Consider the following 14,275-nt stretch of genomic DNA (forward strand, 5'->3'; position numbering starts at 1 on the left):
TCTGGAGATGTCGAGAATGGTCGGATGTGGATCGTAAAAGATCGAATAGCGGTCGGCAAGGGATCGTGTTGAAGGACGATCGAGCATTTGGTCGGGATTGGTCTGGTAAAAATAGGTGATCGGGATTGATCTCGCTTGATCGAGTTGATCTGATCGGCAGTGGGAACGGGGTATAATTAACTCACGGTTCTTATGAGGCAATTCATTATAAACCAAAGACGTGCTGATTTTTCCAAGGCTTTTTCTTGATGTCCTTGCTTTTAGTCCGTCTTCTTCCCGTTGAAAATGATTTCATTTATATTTAAAGATTGCTATGTCTTCTTCTCCCTCCTCTGTTAGCATTAGGAGCAGTCTATCTTTCTTCGCCTTCGTGGGTAGCTGCTTCAAAGCTGCCTTCTCTTCTTTCTCTTCATTCTCTTCTTCTTCATTCTGCCTCTACGCACAGGGTCCTAGAACGTCCTCCTCTTTAAAAGTTTTGCCTCTCGATCTCTTTGATCTTTTTATGGCAGACATTTTGACTGCGAATTTTCCAGCGTCCCTTTTACAGTATATATATAGAGGCAAGAGCGGAAGACGTGCATATAAAGTCTGGGAATTAAAGCGTAGGAACAGCGTAGCTGAAGCGTAAACATCGTAATTAAAGCGGAACCTTACTGCTGTACTGAGAGCAATATTGAAATAAACCTTCTTCTTCTTCTTCTTCTTCTTCTTCTTCTTCTTTTTTGCGACGGTTGAGAACGTAACGAGAACGGTTTTAAAGCGGGAATGGTCGTGTTTTGATCAGGGAAGAGCGGCGCAGCAGCGGGACCACATCGGTGTCTACACTCCAGTTCTCGAGCCGATGTTATCTTAAAGGGAAGGTAAACCCAAAAAGCAATGTGGATTGAGTGAAAGTAGCAACATTAGTAGAACACATCAGTGAAAGTTTGAGGAAAATCGGACAATCGATGCAAAAGTTATGAATTTTTAAAGTTTTGGTGTTGAAACCGCTGGATGAGGAGACTACTAGAGGATATGACGTATGAGTGGACAACAATACAAAGAAAATATAAAGGAAATTCAACAAAAATTCACTTTTCTAGAATTATGAAAGAGCAATGGACCAACCTCTTTCAGAAAGCAGGGGGAATAATTGCTACCCCTAACATATGTCAATATCAAGTTGATGGAATTTGTAATTTTCATGAAAAATGGATTTTTGTAGAATTTTCTTTATATTTTCTTGGTATTGTTGTCCACTCATACGTCATAACCTCTAGTAGTCTCCTCGTCCAGCGGTTCCAACACCAAAACTTTAAAAATTCATAACTTTTGCATCGATTGTCCGATTTTCTTCAAACTTTCACTGATGTGTTCTACTAATGTTGCTGCTTTCACTCAATCCACATTGCTCTTGGGGTTTATCTTCCCTTTAAGGCGGTGTCACACCTGTCCGGGCAAGCTACGCGGGCTTGTGGCGAGGAGGTAGTTTAAAGCACGTAGAAAATTTTCCGCGGGCGGACAAGAATGTTTGCAATTTTCGCACTTGTTTCTTACTTACTAGACGCGTGCTACTTAGCTTCTACTTGCGTGCGTTCCGTGTGACTCGCGTGAGAGCTTTGAAACCGATCCATTTTCTGTTACGAGCGACTTACGGGGATTGCGAAGTACCTGCTTTGAAGTTGCCTGTGAGGTGCTACCGGTAAGGGTTTCCTACTTGTGTTCTGCGCGTACCTCTACGGGCAACTCCCGTGACTCTTCCGGAACAAGTTTTGAGCATGCTCAAGGCCTTGTCATACCGTATCTGGGGAAGTTTTGCGGCTTGACTTGCGGGGAAACAAATTTGCTACCCGGACCTCTCCGCAGTTGGCCCGAACTTGACAGTACCTAGCACTTATCTCGTCCTTAGTTGCCCGAAGGTGCGCACGCTAGTCCAATTTTCCCGCAGCAAAGTTTTGAGCATGACCAAAACTATTTCCGGATGAGTTGCGAGGATTGCCCGAAGAGTTCCACGCAGAACACCCGTAGGAGGGCCGTAGCCGCCGCAATTCACAGGCATTTGACCCACTTGAAGTAGGTAAGTTGCCCGCTGGTCTATGCCTATGTGAAGGGAGTGCGTGCCATTTGTGGGCTCATTCTCTTCTTTGTCCTCTGTCCTCTGTGGCGTCGAGGACTACCTGGTCCCTTTCGGACAGGACTTCATCCGCCGAATGGATTTCAGCAGCAATTTGATGCATTTGCTGTGAATCTTCCGGGCTTTGTGGCTGTCCATCCACTGGACGTTCTCTGCCCTTGTGCACTTTCCGTCTACGGGGCATCTTCACTTCTTGAAAGCTAGTTGACAAATGATTATTTGCCCATCCACTCGAACCAGCCTATTGTTCAGACTAGCACTCACCTCGCAGGCGACTAGTACGCAGATAACACGCAGTTGTGGCGCATGTACTTCGCAGAGCCCGTATGTCGCCCGTAACTGACATAAAAGAAGCTATCACGATGTTATCACGTGACACCCACACGCCTAACATGCAGTTCAACGGAATACACGCAAGAAGGACTTAGGTATCACGCGTTTATCATGTAATACCCACGCCAAACTCGCCCTAAACCTTGTCCGGCCGCAGAAATTATTCTGCGTGCTGAAAAAATCCCCATACGCAATAAGCCCGCTTAGCTGGTGTGACAGGGCCTTTTTTGGCAGCGGGTAAATAGAGCCAGCGTGCGCACCTCCGGGTAACTACTTTTGAGATACATGCTAGGTACTGTCATGTGCGGGTCATCTGCGGGGACCTCCGGATAGCAAAAATGTTCTTCGGAAGTCGCACGCAAGGCTGGTGTGACACGGCCTTTATATGCGGATACTTACGGTCAGAACGACTGCGCTCATCCTGCGGTGTTTACACTGTCATCACGACCCCCCCCCCCCCCCCCCGGTTGCTTTGCGATTCAAAATGGGGTTTTGATCGAGGAGATCGGGAAGAAATTTTGAATATGTTCAAAATTTCTTCCCGATCTGAAAAAAAAAGAATGCCCGCTTCAACCCCGTCCTACAAACGATGCTGCTATCGATATCTGTACGCTTTTGCCGATGGGGATAGATGGGGGTCCAGATCGTGACGTGGAACGAGGGGACCGGGGGGGGGGGGAGGGGAGCATACACCCAAACATGGTATAAAAAGTAGGAAAATCAAGTATGATACGGATAATGAACATGGCTGAGTCATGGTATCTCAGCGTTTGTGTCTTTATAACGGTGTACATAGTCTTTGGAGACATGATAGAGGTGGATAACGCTCACCAGCAATGACAATAAAACGGAGTGATGGAGTGGTGACATGCATGCGTATTCTCGCAATAAGATAACGAGAAATGTAATTATCGACTTTCTACAAGAAAAAAGAACAAACAACAAAAGTAGATTCGTAAGTTGCATATTTTTTTATTCACCGATCGAACCATTTGAAAGTTTATTTCCGAGACTAAAGAAAAAGAGGGGTCATGATTGTATCCCACCTAATTTCTATTTTAACCGTTCATCTTGAATCTGTGTAATAACGTTGAACCCTATCCTGTATTGACAGACCCCCCCCCCCCACATACACGCACGATCGCCGTAAGAGATTGAATGTATCAAAATGAGAATACTGTAATATAGAAGGTGTAATATGATTTGTGGGTGGTTCAAGAATATCCAAGCTTTTGTACTGGCCATTGCATGGCCTATAGGTCTACCGGTATACGTTGATATAATCTTGGGAACTTGCGGTGCACAAAACAGAATTATGCAGCATTCATTTTCTTAACGTTTTGATGGCTAAATGCAGCATAGAGATTCGCTTACACTTCATGTGTGCATGTTTTTAGCCGTCTAGGTGTAATTTTTCCCACATCCCTGGAAATAAGGGGGGATTATATTCTTTGCATCCCCCCGCCGATCGACTCCCCTGTGTGTGTGTGTATATAAATGATATAAAGTATATAGCAGTGACTATTTTGATCCGTCATTATCAGTCAGACTAAAGTTCCGAAACACTTGACGAGTTCAGCTTAGGTCCAGCGTTAGCTGACTGGTTGAAGGATGGTCACCAGCAATAATAGCAGAACAATTTCCTGTGGTTACACAGAGTTTAACAATCATCTGTATACATCAGTAACTGATAAAACTACAAAAAAAAAACACACCACATTTCCGCTTTGCTCGTAAAATACTATACCAGTACTCCAGACCTTGATGAAATAATGCTGAAAGTGAATCACGAAGTAAAAAATTAATCATTTAGGCACATCAAAATCCGTTGATAGCTGTTTGCCATGAATGCGATATTAATATGTGACTCAGAGTTACGTGTCTTCTGTTTCATCGTTGTTTTAGAAGTAGAAGGTAGACAGGAAAATGACCACAAAACTAGTGTAGGATAAATCCGTTGTTACTCGTGCAAGTTATGCAAATACAGCTGTATTGTATAATAATGTGTACATTTCCATCATCTATAATAATATTGTACGTATAACACGTTCGCATCTTTGCATCCCTAAGGATCTACACTGTTAATGTGTATTTTATTCAATTGACAAATTAAAATTTGTCAAACAGATGGTCTTATTTGACAAAATTGGTTTGTCAAGCACGACATTAATGGTTTGTTGTGCAAACAATCAATTCACACTACAAATGATTTGCCATGTCTGCAATGCAATATGTCATGCAGCAATCTGTCGAGTGTGATTATACACAAGGTACACATTTATATCATGTATTAACAATAATCAATTACAGCAAGGTTACGCTGTAAATACACGTAAACTTAATGCACAAATCAATTCATACCAGAAATTAGAAATAATACAAGCAAATCCTTTATCATCTAGTGAGCCGATTTAATAACAGAGCAAAAGTAATTCAATTACTTGAATTAATATTGCTGAAACGAACTGTGGAAAACATAGTACATTGTATTTGATACAGTCATTTTTAAGCATGTCTGAGCATAGTCACAAGAATCCTTCATTGCAATTGGGTGCATCATGATGGTTATACACAGGTAAATGTAGTTCTGGCCATCAAACTAGTTGCATTGTATACCCTCACTACTTATTTTTCTCTGCGAAGTCATCAAATTTCCCTATTCAGAATACATGCATCAGTATTCATCTCTTACAACACTAATACAACACCCTTACAACACTCTGGCACAACAAGCAATGGTGTGGTCAATTTTGATTAAAGGGATCGTATAGTTTTGGTTCAGACCGAACCCTAATCCTAAATCGTGAACCTAAACCTACACCATTTTGGCCTAGTTAGCGTCGTCTTCGCGTTCGCGTCGCAGGTCAAAAGCTAGTGTTTTTTTTTTTATAATATATATATATATATTATATACATAATTGAGGCCAGGGTTTTCCCTGCAGCTCAGACCCGGAACTCAAGCAAAGCCTGGACCATCTCTTTCCACAGGGAGGGATGGCGTCGACCAACAGTCAAGAGGGACGGGCCAAAGGAGGCTTGATTCTGCGGTCTACGTTTATCCAGCTCTGCGCGGTGGTCACTGTGGTCTGTGTGTATCTTTCTGAGAGTAACAAGAGCTATCTCGTCCAGGATGTAAGGTAAGTACACGACCTCATAATCAGTGATCCATAATAGCCATCGAAAAATAATCTCTCTATATGTGTATATAATCCATGTTCCAATGTTTATTGATGGATAGAATATGACGTCAAAGAACCAGAACTGGGAACGCTGATTTTAAAAACAAACAAACAAAAAAAAGTTGAATCAACATCGCTCTTTGAAGTAGCAGTATCAACCCAACCTCATTGCCTAGTTTTTGATATCAAAACAAATCGATTCAACTCCAGTCATGACGTGTCATCTCACTGCCTCAAACAAGAGGAAGACAAAGAAGAGATAAATAAAATTTAAGATTGAATAATTTCGGACGATTATCTTAAAGTTTTGTCGACGCACCATTCAAACTTAGTTTAAAATCAAGCAAAGCCCGATTGTATGGTCTTGGGTGATGTTCTTTATTTCGAGGGTTTGTTATTCCGAAACACATAACATTCGTATACCTGGATATTCGTTAATCCCATCATTTGTGGCGTTATTCCGAAAGTTTGTTATTCCGAAGAATCGTCAATCCGAAAATGAACATGTTTATATTGACTTGCCATTGTGTACGTTTGTTTGTTTGTTGTTGGTTGTTTGTTGTTTTTTTTTTCATTTTCGGATTAACGGAATGAAAAGTAAACAAGAAATCTCCTTGATTTTTGAATTTGTGATACGGCAAAAGGGCGTATCGGATTTTGTTTATTTGTCTATTTGCTTGTTTGTTTGTTTGTTTTTAGTATGAGGTTTAAAGTTGTATTTTAGCTTTTTAACTTAGATTTTCCCTTTCATTTTCAAACATTTTTTCATTTATTTTGATTGATTTTTAATTCAATTTCGTCCCGAGAAATCTTGAATATATGCCAATCCTAGTTTCAAAGGTTTATTGCCACTTGGTCTACTACACAGTATCAGATGGACTACTTTCCAGTTCGTCCAACACCACAACGGCTAAACTCATTGGCCCGAATTCACGAAGGTGGTACAAATGAAACCATGGTTTTAAACCATGGACAAAACCATGTAGTGCCAAGTGTCGCACGGAATATTTCGTTACGAAATTGGTCTTTTCGTCGACAAAATGACCGTTTCGTTAACAAAATTATCATTTCGTGGACGAAATGTTCATTTAGTTACAAAATGTTGTCATTTCGTTACAAAGTATAATCATTTCATCGACGAAATGACTGATTTCGTAACAAAATATCCCATGTGACACTTGGCGCTCCATGGTTTTTGTCCATGGTTTAAACCATGGTTTCATTCGTACCACCTTCGTGAATTCGGACCATTCGGTCTACTATTAATTTCGTCTAATGCTCATTTGGTCTAATCCTCATTTTGTCTAATGCCCAGTTTGGCTCGTTATCATTTCGTCTAATGACCAGATGGTATTGTCACTTCGTCTACGTGGATTTTTTTTCTCACTTCGTCTAATATCATTTGGTCTATTGTCAGTTAGTCTAAATTCCATTTAGTCTATTCATCATTTGGCTTAAAATGGACATTTCGGCTAATATTACTTGGTCCACTGCCCGCTTGGTCTATATTTCACTAGGTCTAATGGACAGTTGTTAGTCTCCTTCCATTTCGTCTAATTTCCGGTTAGTCCACTAGCCATTTTGTCTAAGTAGAATTTCATCTAATCAACGTGTATTCTAATTTCCATTTGGTCCAACCTCCAATAGGGCTATCGTTTTGTCTCCAGACAAGTTCCAGATAGGGCCTATCACAAAATATTTATATTACCAACTTTGCTGTGATTAAAGTACAGGTCATGTGAGGTATATACACGTGTATAACCAAATTGTGATTTCTTCTGTCTGTTCTACATGTACCTGTGTAGTTTGTACCCCTGTGTCCGAATTGTGGAAAGTTTCAGCGCAATCGTATAATCATGTAATCTATGGAATCATGCATATTCAATGAGCTTCAAACAAAAGAGTGAAACTGTCACTTAATATCAGTCTTACGATTCACATAGTATAAATATATACGATAGCTACGGGGGCAAATTTAGCTTTGGAGTCCTGCCCCTAGATTTTCTTTGACAAAAACACTTGGGCGCTGTCGATTTCAGCCCTGCAAGATCTCATCAGGGACTCGATCGAGGTAGAAAAAACTCTCTCTTGAACCACGGCGCAATAGAAACGAAAACTCCACGTTTCAACCTTTATTGTCGTTGTTTTTTCATTATTCAATTCAATTCAATTCAATTTTATTCCACATGCTAAAAAGTATAAAAAACACAAGTACATGTACACCTACATAACATACATTGCACATTAGGTTTACATAAGAAACAAAAGGAATGATGCAAACAGTTATAATTAGCATGTGTGGGAATCAGAAAAGGCCATATAGGACTTATCAAGGCCGATTCCCTTACAAATGAGGTTACAAATTGCAATCAAAGATATACATTTTTAGAATGAATCTATACCATTAGAAATTATTCACAAAATTGCAAAAAGGACAAAATACACACAAAAGACAAAACAAAACAAAACAAAAAGGCAAATATCCCAATAATTATTCAGCTGCACTTTGGATTAAAAACATTCTATGTCTACGTTTAAAAGATGATAATGTAGGACATTCTTTGATAATAGCAGGTAACTCATTCCAGGACTTAGCTCCAATATATCTAATTGTAGTCTTTGAAAACTTATATTGGATAAAAAGTTAAACATATGTTATTAGCACATCTTGTGTTATAACTATGGACTGCACTATTTTGAACGAATAACTTATGGAAGGTTACAGGTAAAACGCCTTTAAAATATGAAAACATAAATATGGTCACTTGTAATTGCACTATTTGATCAATTTTTAAAACTTTCATTTTCTTGAACAATGTTGCAGTGTGCTCAAAAGGGCTTACGTCACAGACTATTCTTATTGCACGCTTTTGTAATAATAACATACGGTTTAATAAGTACAATGAAGTGTGACCCCATACTATTGCACAATAAGTTAAATGGGGGGAAATCATTGTGTGATATATGGTTAAAAGAATCTTTGAAGGAAGTGCATATTTCAAATAACTCATAACACCTACAATTCTGCTTATTTTAATACAAACATCATTTATATGGTCTTTCCATGTTAAACCATCATCAATTATCACACGAAGAAGTTTGATATTATTCACTTGTTTAGATTTAACATTATATTTGTAAAACATTTTCATCAATTACCTTATTCTTTGTTTTGAAAATCATATAACATGATTTTTCTATGTTTAATACCAGGCGATTTGCAACAAACCAAATATATACTTTCTTCATTTCTGTGTTAACCATATGATTGACTTCATAAACATCCCGACCAGAGAAAAATAAGTTTGTGTCATCTGCAAATAATATAGAAAACAAAGTAGGACTCACAAATTGCAGATCATTGACAAATAACAAAAAAAAAAAAATGAGGGGACCCAGTACAGAGCCTTGTGGAACGCCTGTTTTTACATAACAAAAATCTGATTTTATATAATTTACAATTGAATATTGTGAACGATCTGATAAATAACTCTTAAACCAATTCAGAGCACTCCCTCTTATTCCATAATATTCCAATTTAGTAATAAGTATACTATGATCTATACAATCAAATGCCTTTGTTAAATTTAAAAACATTCCAACCACAAACTCATGATTTTCAAATGCATTTGATATTTTTCCATTGATTTGAGTAATGCCATATAAGTGGAATAACCATGTCGAAATCCAAACTGCTGATGATATAAAATGTCATTGTTATCAATGAAAGATATCAATCTAGCATAGACTGATTTTTCAAAAAATTTGGTGAAAATTGACAACAGCGATATAGGTCTATAGTTTTGTAATTGGTGCTTATCCCCCTTGTTAAAAACTGTAATTACCTTCGCAACTTTAAGCTTCCGAGGGAATATACCATTTTCCAAAGATGAATTAAATATTGCACATAAAGGTTCCATTACAAAACAAATAGATTTCTTAAATACATTGACATGGATATCATCGTCACCAGGACTTTTGTTTATATTCAGATCACTTACAATGGTTAATATTTCGGCAGTTGTGATAGGTTTAAAAAACATGGATTGGCTTTGTGCAGGTTTGTGCAGGTAAGTATGAATAGATTCAGATGATTCATATATATCAGAAATAATATTGCTACCTATAGTGCAAAAATATTCATTAAAATGTTGTGCGACAGACTCTTTATCATCAATAAGATGACCATTGATTTGTAATGAATCTATACAATTACTCTGTCTTTGTTTATTCGTGACGTCATTTATGATAGACCATGTTTTCTTTAAGTTCCCACGCACGTTGTTAAATTTCCAATGATAATATTCACGTTTTTTTCTTACATATTTCCTTACCATATTCCGATATTGTTTAGATTTCTGTTCATTATTAACACTACGATTCTTAAGATACTTACGATATAATAAATACTTCTTTTTACACATTTTCCGTAGTGTACTATTAAACCATGGTTTATCCTTCTTTTTCAATCTGTGTACACACTTCTGCAATGGAAAACACACATTATAAAACAAGAGATACTTGGCAAGAAAGGCTTCAAATTGTTCATCCACACCATTTCTGTTTACAACATGTTCCCAGTTACAAGTTCGAAGCATATTACAAAAATACTGTATGGAGGAGTCATCAAAGACACGTTGAAATCTGTTGTGATCTATATTACTCTTACGATTGCATCTTATAACAGCAAATATCGGTAAATGGTCACTTATATCACATGTGAATATCCCTGAGACAACAATATTCTCTAACTTATTGATAAAAATATTATCGAGGAGTGTTGATGACTGTGTTGTTATTCTAGTGGGTTTTGAGATTACCGGAGAAAGTGAATATTATGATTATGATAAATTATCTATCCTACATGTAGTATATCTCTTGTGTATAAAGCAAAGCTGTATAGAAATCATGAAAAAAAAAAGAGGGAAAGGTTATGAAAATACTATTTGCCTAACTTACAAGCAGTTTTAGCTGCTATAGCTCGCCATCAAATCACCGATATACAACCGAACTAGTCTACGGATAATAATTTCTCCCTGTAACTTAATTGCACTCCGCATGTCACGTGTCTAAAGAAGATCCATACTAACCGTTAGTAATCAATTTGAAAAACGGAACCGCTTAAATTCGACCGGGTATGCCTAGTAGTTAGCCCATCGCATGTGAACATCGGACGTATCGTGTAAATGGTAGTAGACCAGTTGGGTATATACACTTAGTGGTCATTAGACTAAAATGGTGGTAGACCAGTTGGGTATTAAACTAAGTGGTCATCAGACCAAATAGTCCGTAGACTAATTCATTAGTAGTCCAGCTGGTTATTAGACTAATCGATAAATTGCCGAAATGGATATAGCCTAAGTGGGTGGATCCCAAAAGGAAATGATAATTAGACAAAGTGGGTATATGATAATTAGACACAGTGGATATTATGTAGACGAAATTTGAATAGAAGAATCGAGCATTAGACGAATAGGTGATGAGACCATGTGGTGTATAGACCAAATGGTATAGACCAGCGGATATGAGACAAAATGGGCATGCCCATCTGGTAACTAGACGGACGAAGTGTCAATTGGACTAAATGGTAACTAGACGAACTGGTTGTAGACGAACTAGGATTAGACCATGTGGGTTGAGACGAAACGGGTATAGGACTAAGTTGGAGTAGACCAAGTTATAGATTCCCGTTTCAAATTCGACGTTTCAAAATCGTCTTTTGTCGATCATTTTCGAACAGTCTATTCAATTTAGTAATTTGTCACACATTCTCGTCATTTACAATTCAAATTCGTCCGTTACTTCGCTGCACACCAACAGCAAATGCAATCTAATAATGGCAGGGCCCTCTGGTAGAGCAGTGGCAACACTGAAGAGGCTACCCTGGGTAAATAAGACCTTATTATTATTATTATCATGATTATTTTTATTATCATTATTATTATTATTATTATTATTTCGTCCTTCAGCAATAATTTTCGTCAAATTTTCCTTCAAACTCATCTCATGTCTTTTCTGTTTTAGTTTCTTGGTTATTTGCACGTGAACCTCATTTCACACGGAGACAAACATTTATATTTGTCACAAAAACAAAAACAGTGATCCACGATTTTTAGGCACATTATGATTTAAGACAATTTTGACAATCAAAAACACATATTTTTGTTTCATACATTAGGTGCAAAAGTATAAAATCAGGAAATAAAAGAGCTCAAATCCAAATGTTGTTACGACATAATTACAAATTGTCTTTACTGTTTTTAATGTTCTCTGACCGCCGAATACCGGGAAAAAGTAAGAAAATGCCGGCGTAGAAGTGGTTCACCTTCACAATACCAAAAGATCAATACCATTGACTAATTTGTTAATTTGTAAATTCTATGATGCGAACACGGAACGAATTTGATTCTTGCATACTCCAGTCGATGGGCGGCGGGGACGAATTTCAATGACAATTGTCGATTTTGTATGCGATGTCTTTGAAAAACGGTTGACGAAAAACAAATTACAATGACAATTGACTAAATTGAAATTGGATTTGCATTCTGTGTGCTTCTCGAGACAAATCTAAATTTTAAAAAATAGTTGAAGTCGATTATTAAAAGTGCAAAAATGGACGGAAAAACTTTACCCACGACATGGTTAACATTTGGGATTTTTTTTTTTGAGACGGAATTGACCTAACAATTATTGCCGTGATTCTCCTCTTCTAACCTAATAGATTGAAAAGTGCGTCGCTATTCACGAACACACTAATGCCAGCTAGCTCTTCAAATGCGACCACTGGATCTCGGCAGTCCCCTGGGACGGACTGTTGGAGAGAAGATATCATACGCCGATTACACAACGGAACTCCCAGTGAAGAAAGTGCCGTAACACCTATCAACTCAACTCAAGATTCGTCCGGTACGATTTCTCCTGCAGACATCCCTTGCAATCCTGTGCAGAGGGTTGTGTACGTGAAGACGCATAAAACAGCTTCGACTACCATGGCCTCTATCCTCGAGAGATTCGGATATTTGCGAAATCTCTCATTTGCGTTGGGTAAGAAAAACCATATCCTATCTAGCGAAAAATTGTTCACGACTTCCATGCCCTTCCGAGTTCCGAATAGGACACGAACAGATTTTGACATGTTGGTTAATCACGTCAGATATAACCGCAAGGATATGGACATCGCAGTACCCAATGCTAAGTATGTTTCCATTCTCAGGAATCCAGTATCACAATTAGAGTCGGCTTTTGGTTATTTCGAAATGGGAAGACATTTGAAAATAAGAACAAAAAATCCCTTCGAGACTTTTATGAATAATCCACAGTATTATTACAGGAAGAAGACTTTCTTCTGGACCAGGAGTAGAAATGGGCAGCTGTATGATTTTGGCTTCGATCACAAATACGATGAAGATAAAGACCATATTCAATCGTTGATTGACAAAATATCGCAAGAAATAGACCTAATGATGATAACCGAGTACTTCGATGAATCGCTAATACTCTTTCGGAAGCTAATGTGCTGGGACTTTGAAGATATTTTGTACATATCCAACGGTATTCGCAGCAAGAGTCACAGATACCCAGTCAATGATGACATTGCCAGGAGGATTCGGACTTGGAGCGCTGGAGACGTGATGCTATACGAACATTTCAACAGGACGCTCTGGAAGAAAGTGGCGGAATATGGACCCCAATTTCAAAAGGACCTGGCCCACTTCCACTCCCTGGAGAACCGAGCCATGGATATTTGCGTCAACCAGTCCAAAAAAGACTCAAAGGATCTGAGGGAAGACAAGCTGACGTTGAAACGCAAGTCCAAATTCTGCGTGGATCTGATGCGTGGCGATGTACCGTATACTGCCCTCATTCGGCGGACTATGGTGAAGCGTGCTAACGAGGAAGCTGCCCGGAGGGCTCTAGAACGTGGCAGATGATTCAAGTAGAGTGTTTTTGAAGACAGATTGGTGCTGTGATTGTTCATATGGCCACATACGGGTTAGCACTAACACAAATAAGAGCATTCTATTATTTTTTTTTTTTGCATCCTTATTACTTCTATTAGGTGATACGCTATCAGCGTATCGCCTTATACTGTGTTTATCAAAATCTTTCTTTATTTCTGGACACTTATTGTTTCCAAAGTTCAAGTGTCAATTCACAATGCAATTTTCTATGATCATGTCAAATGCTAATGTCTGGTCTTTCTTTGTGTCTTGATCACGTACAAGTTTGAAATCTTTGTTCATAATCTCTGCCCGTGTCTTAATTTGCTATCGAGAGAAATAACTACAGTCTTGCTCTAGGTCCGAAAGCCATTGAAAGAGGGGAGAGAATTAGTGTGTAATGACGTCACTAGTTATGTCATGTACGTCTTCCTGAACTTGATAACCATAATACATGCGCGTGTCATCCAAAATTTGTAGTAACTGCTTTCGAAAAGTATCCTGTGTCACTTTTACGCCCATGCGTCGATATCAAGATGATTCGAATTTCGTAGTGTCACATGAACATCTCCCTAAAACTTGTTCGATATTCATTTTGTCTTTTGATTTGAATGTGTTACTGTTTATACTTGAATTTGATAAACAAACTTATCTAAATTCCTCTATTTTACTTTCATTTTCTTATACGTTAATATCTACGTGTTATGGCG

At 38.3% G+C, this 14,275-nt stretch overlaps 1 protein-coding gene across 1 annotated transcript in view; it reads left to right on the forward strand.

Moving 5' to 3' along the window:
• The window catches only part of LOC140242161 (galactosylceramide sulfotransferase-like), a 33,154-nt gene extending 19,476 nt beyond the window's left edge, over positions 1-13,678 (forward strand). The window contains exons 2-3 of the mRNA XM_072321930.1: positions 5,435-5,583; positions 12,347-13,678. Coding sequence (XP_072178031.1) covers positions 5,435-5,583; positions 12,347-13,556 — 1,359 coding nt within the window. The 3' untranslated portion in view covers positions 13,557-13,678. The remainder of the gene's footprint in view (positions 1-5,434; positions 5,584-12,346) is intronic.
• The last annotated feature ends 597 nt before the right edge of the window (positions 13,679-14,275 follow it).

The sequence above is a fragment of the Diadema setosum genome, chromosome 2 (assembly GCF_964275005.1).
Source record: "Diadema setosum chromosome 2, eeDiaSeto1, whole genome shotgun sequence".
NCBI classification, from domain to species: domain Eukaryota; kingdom Metazoa; phylum Echinodermata; class Echinoidea; order Diadematoida; family Diadematidae; genus Diadema; species Diadema setosum.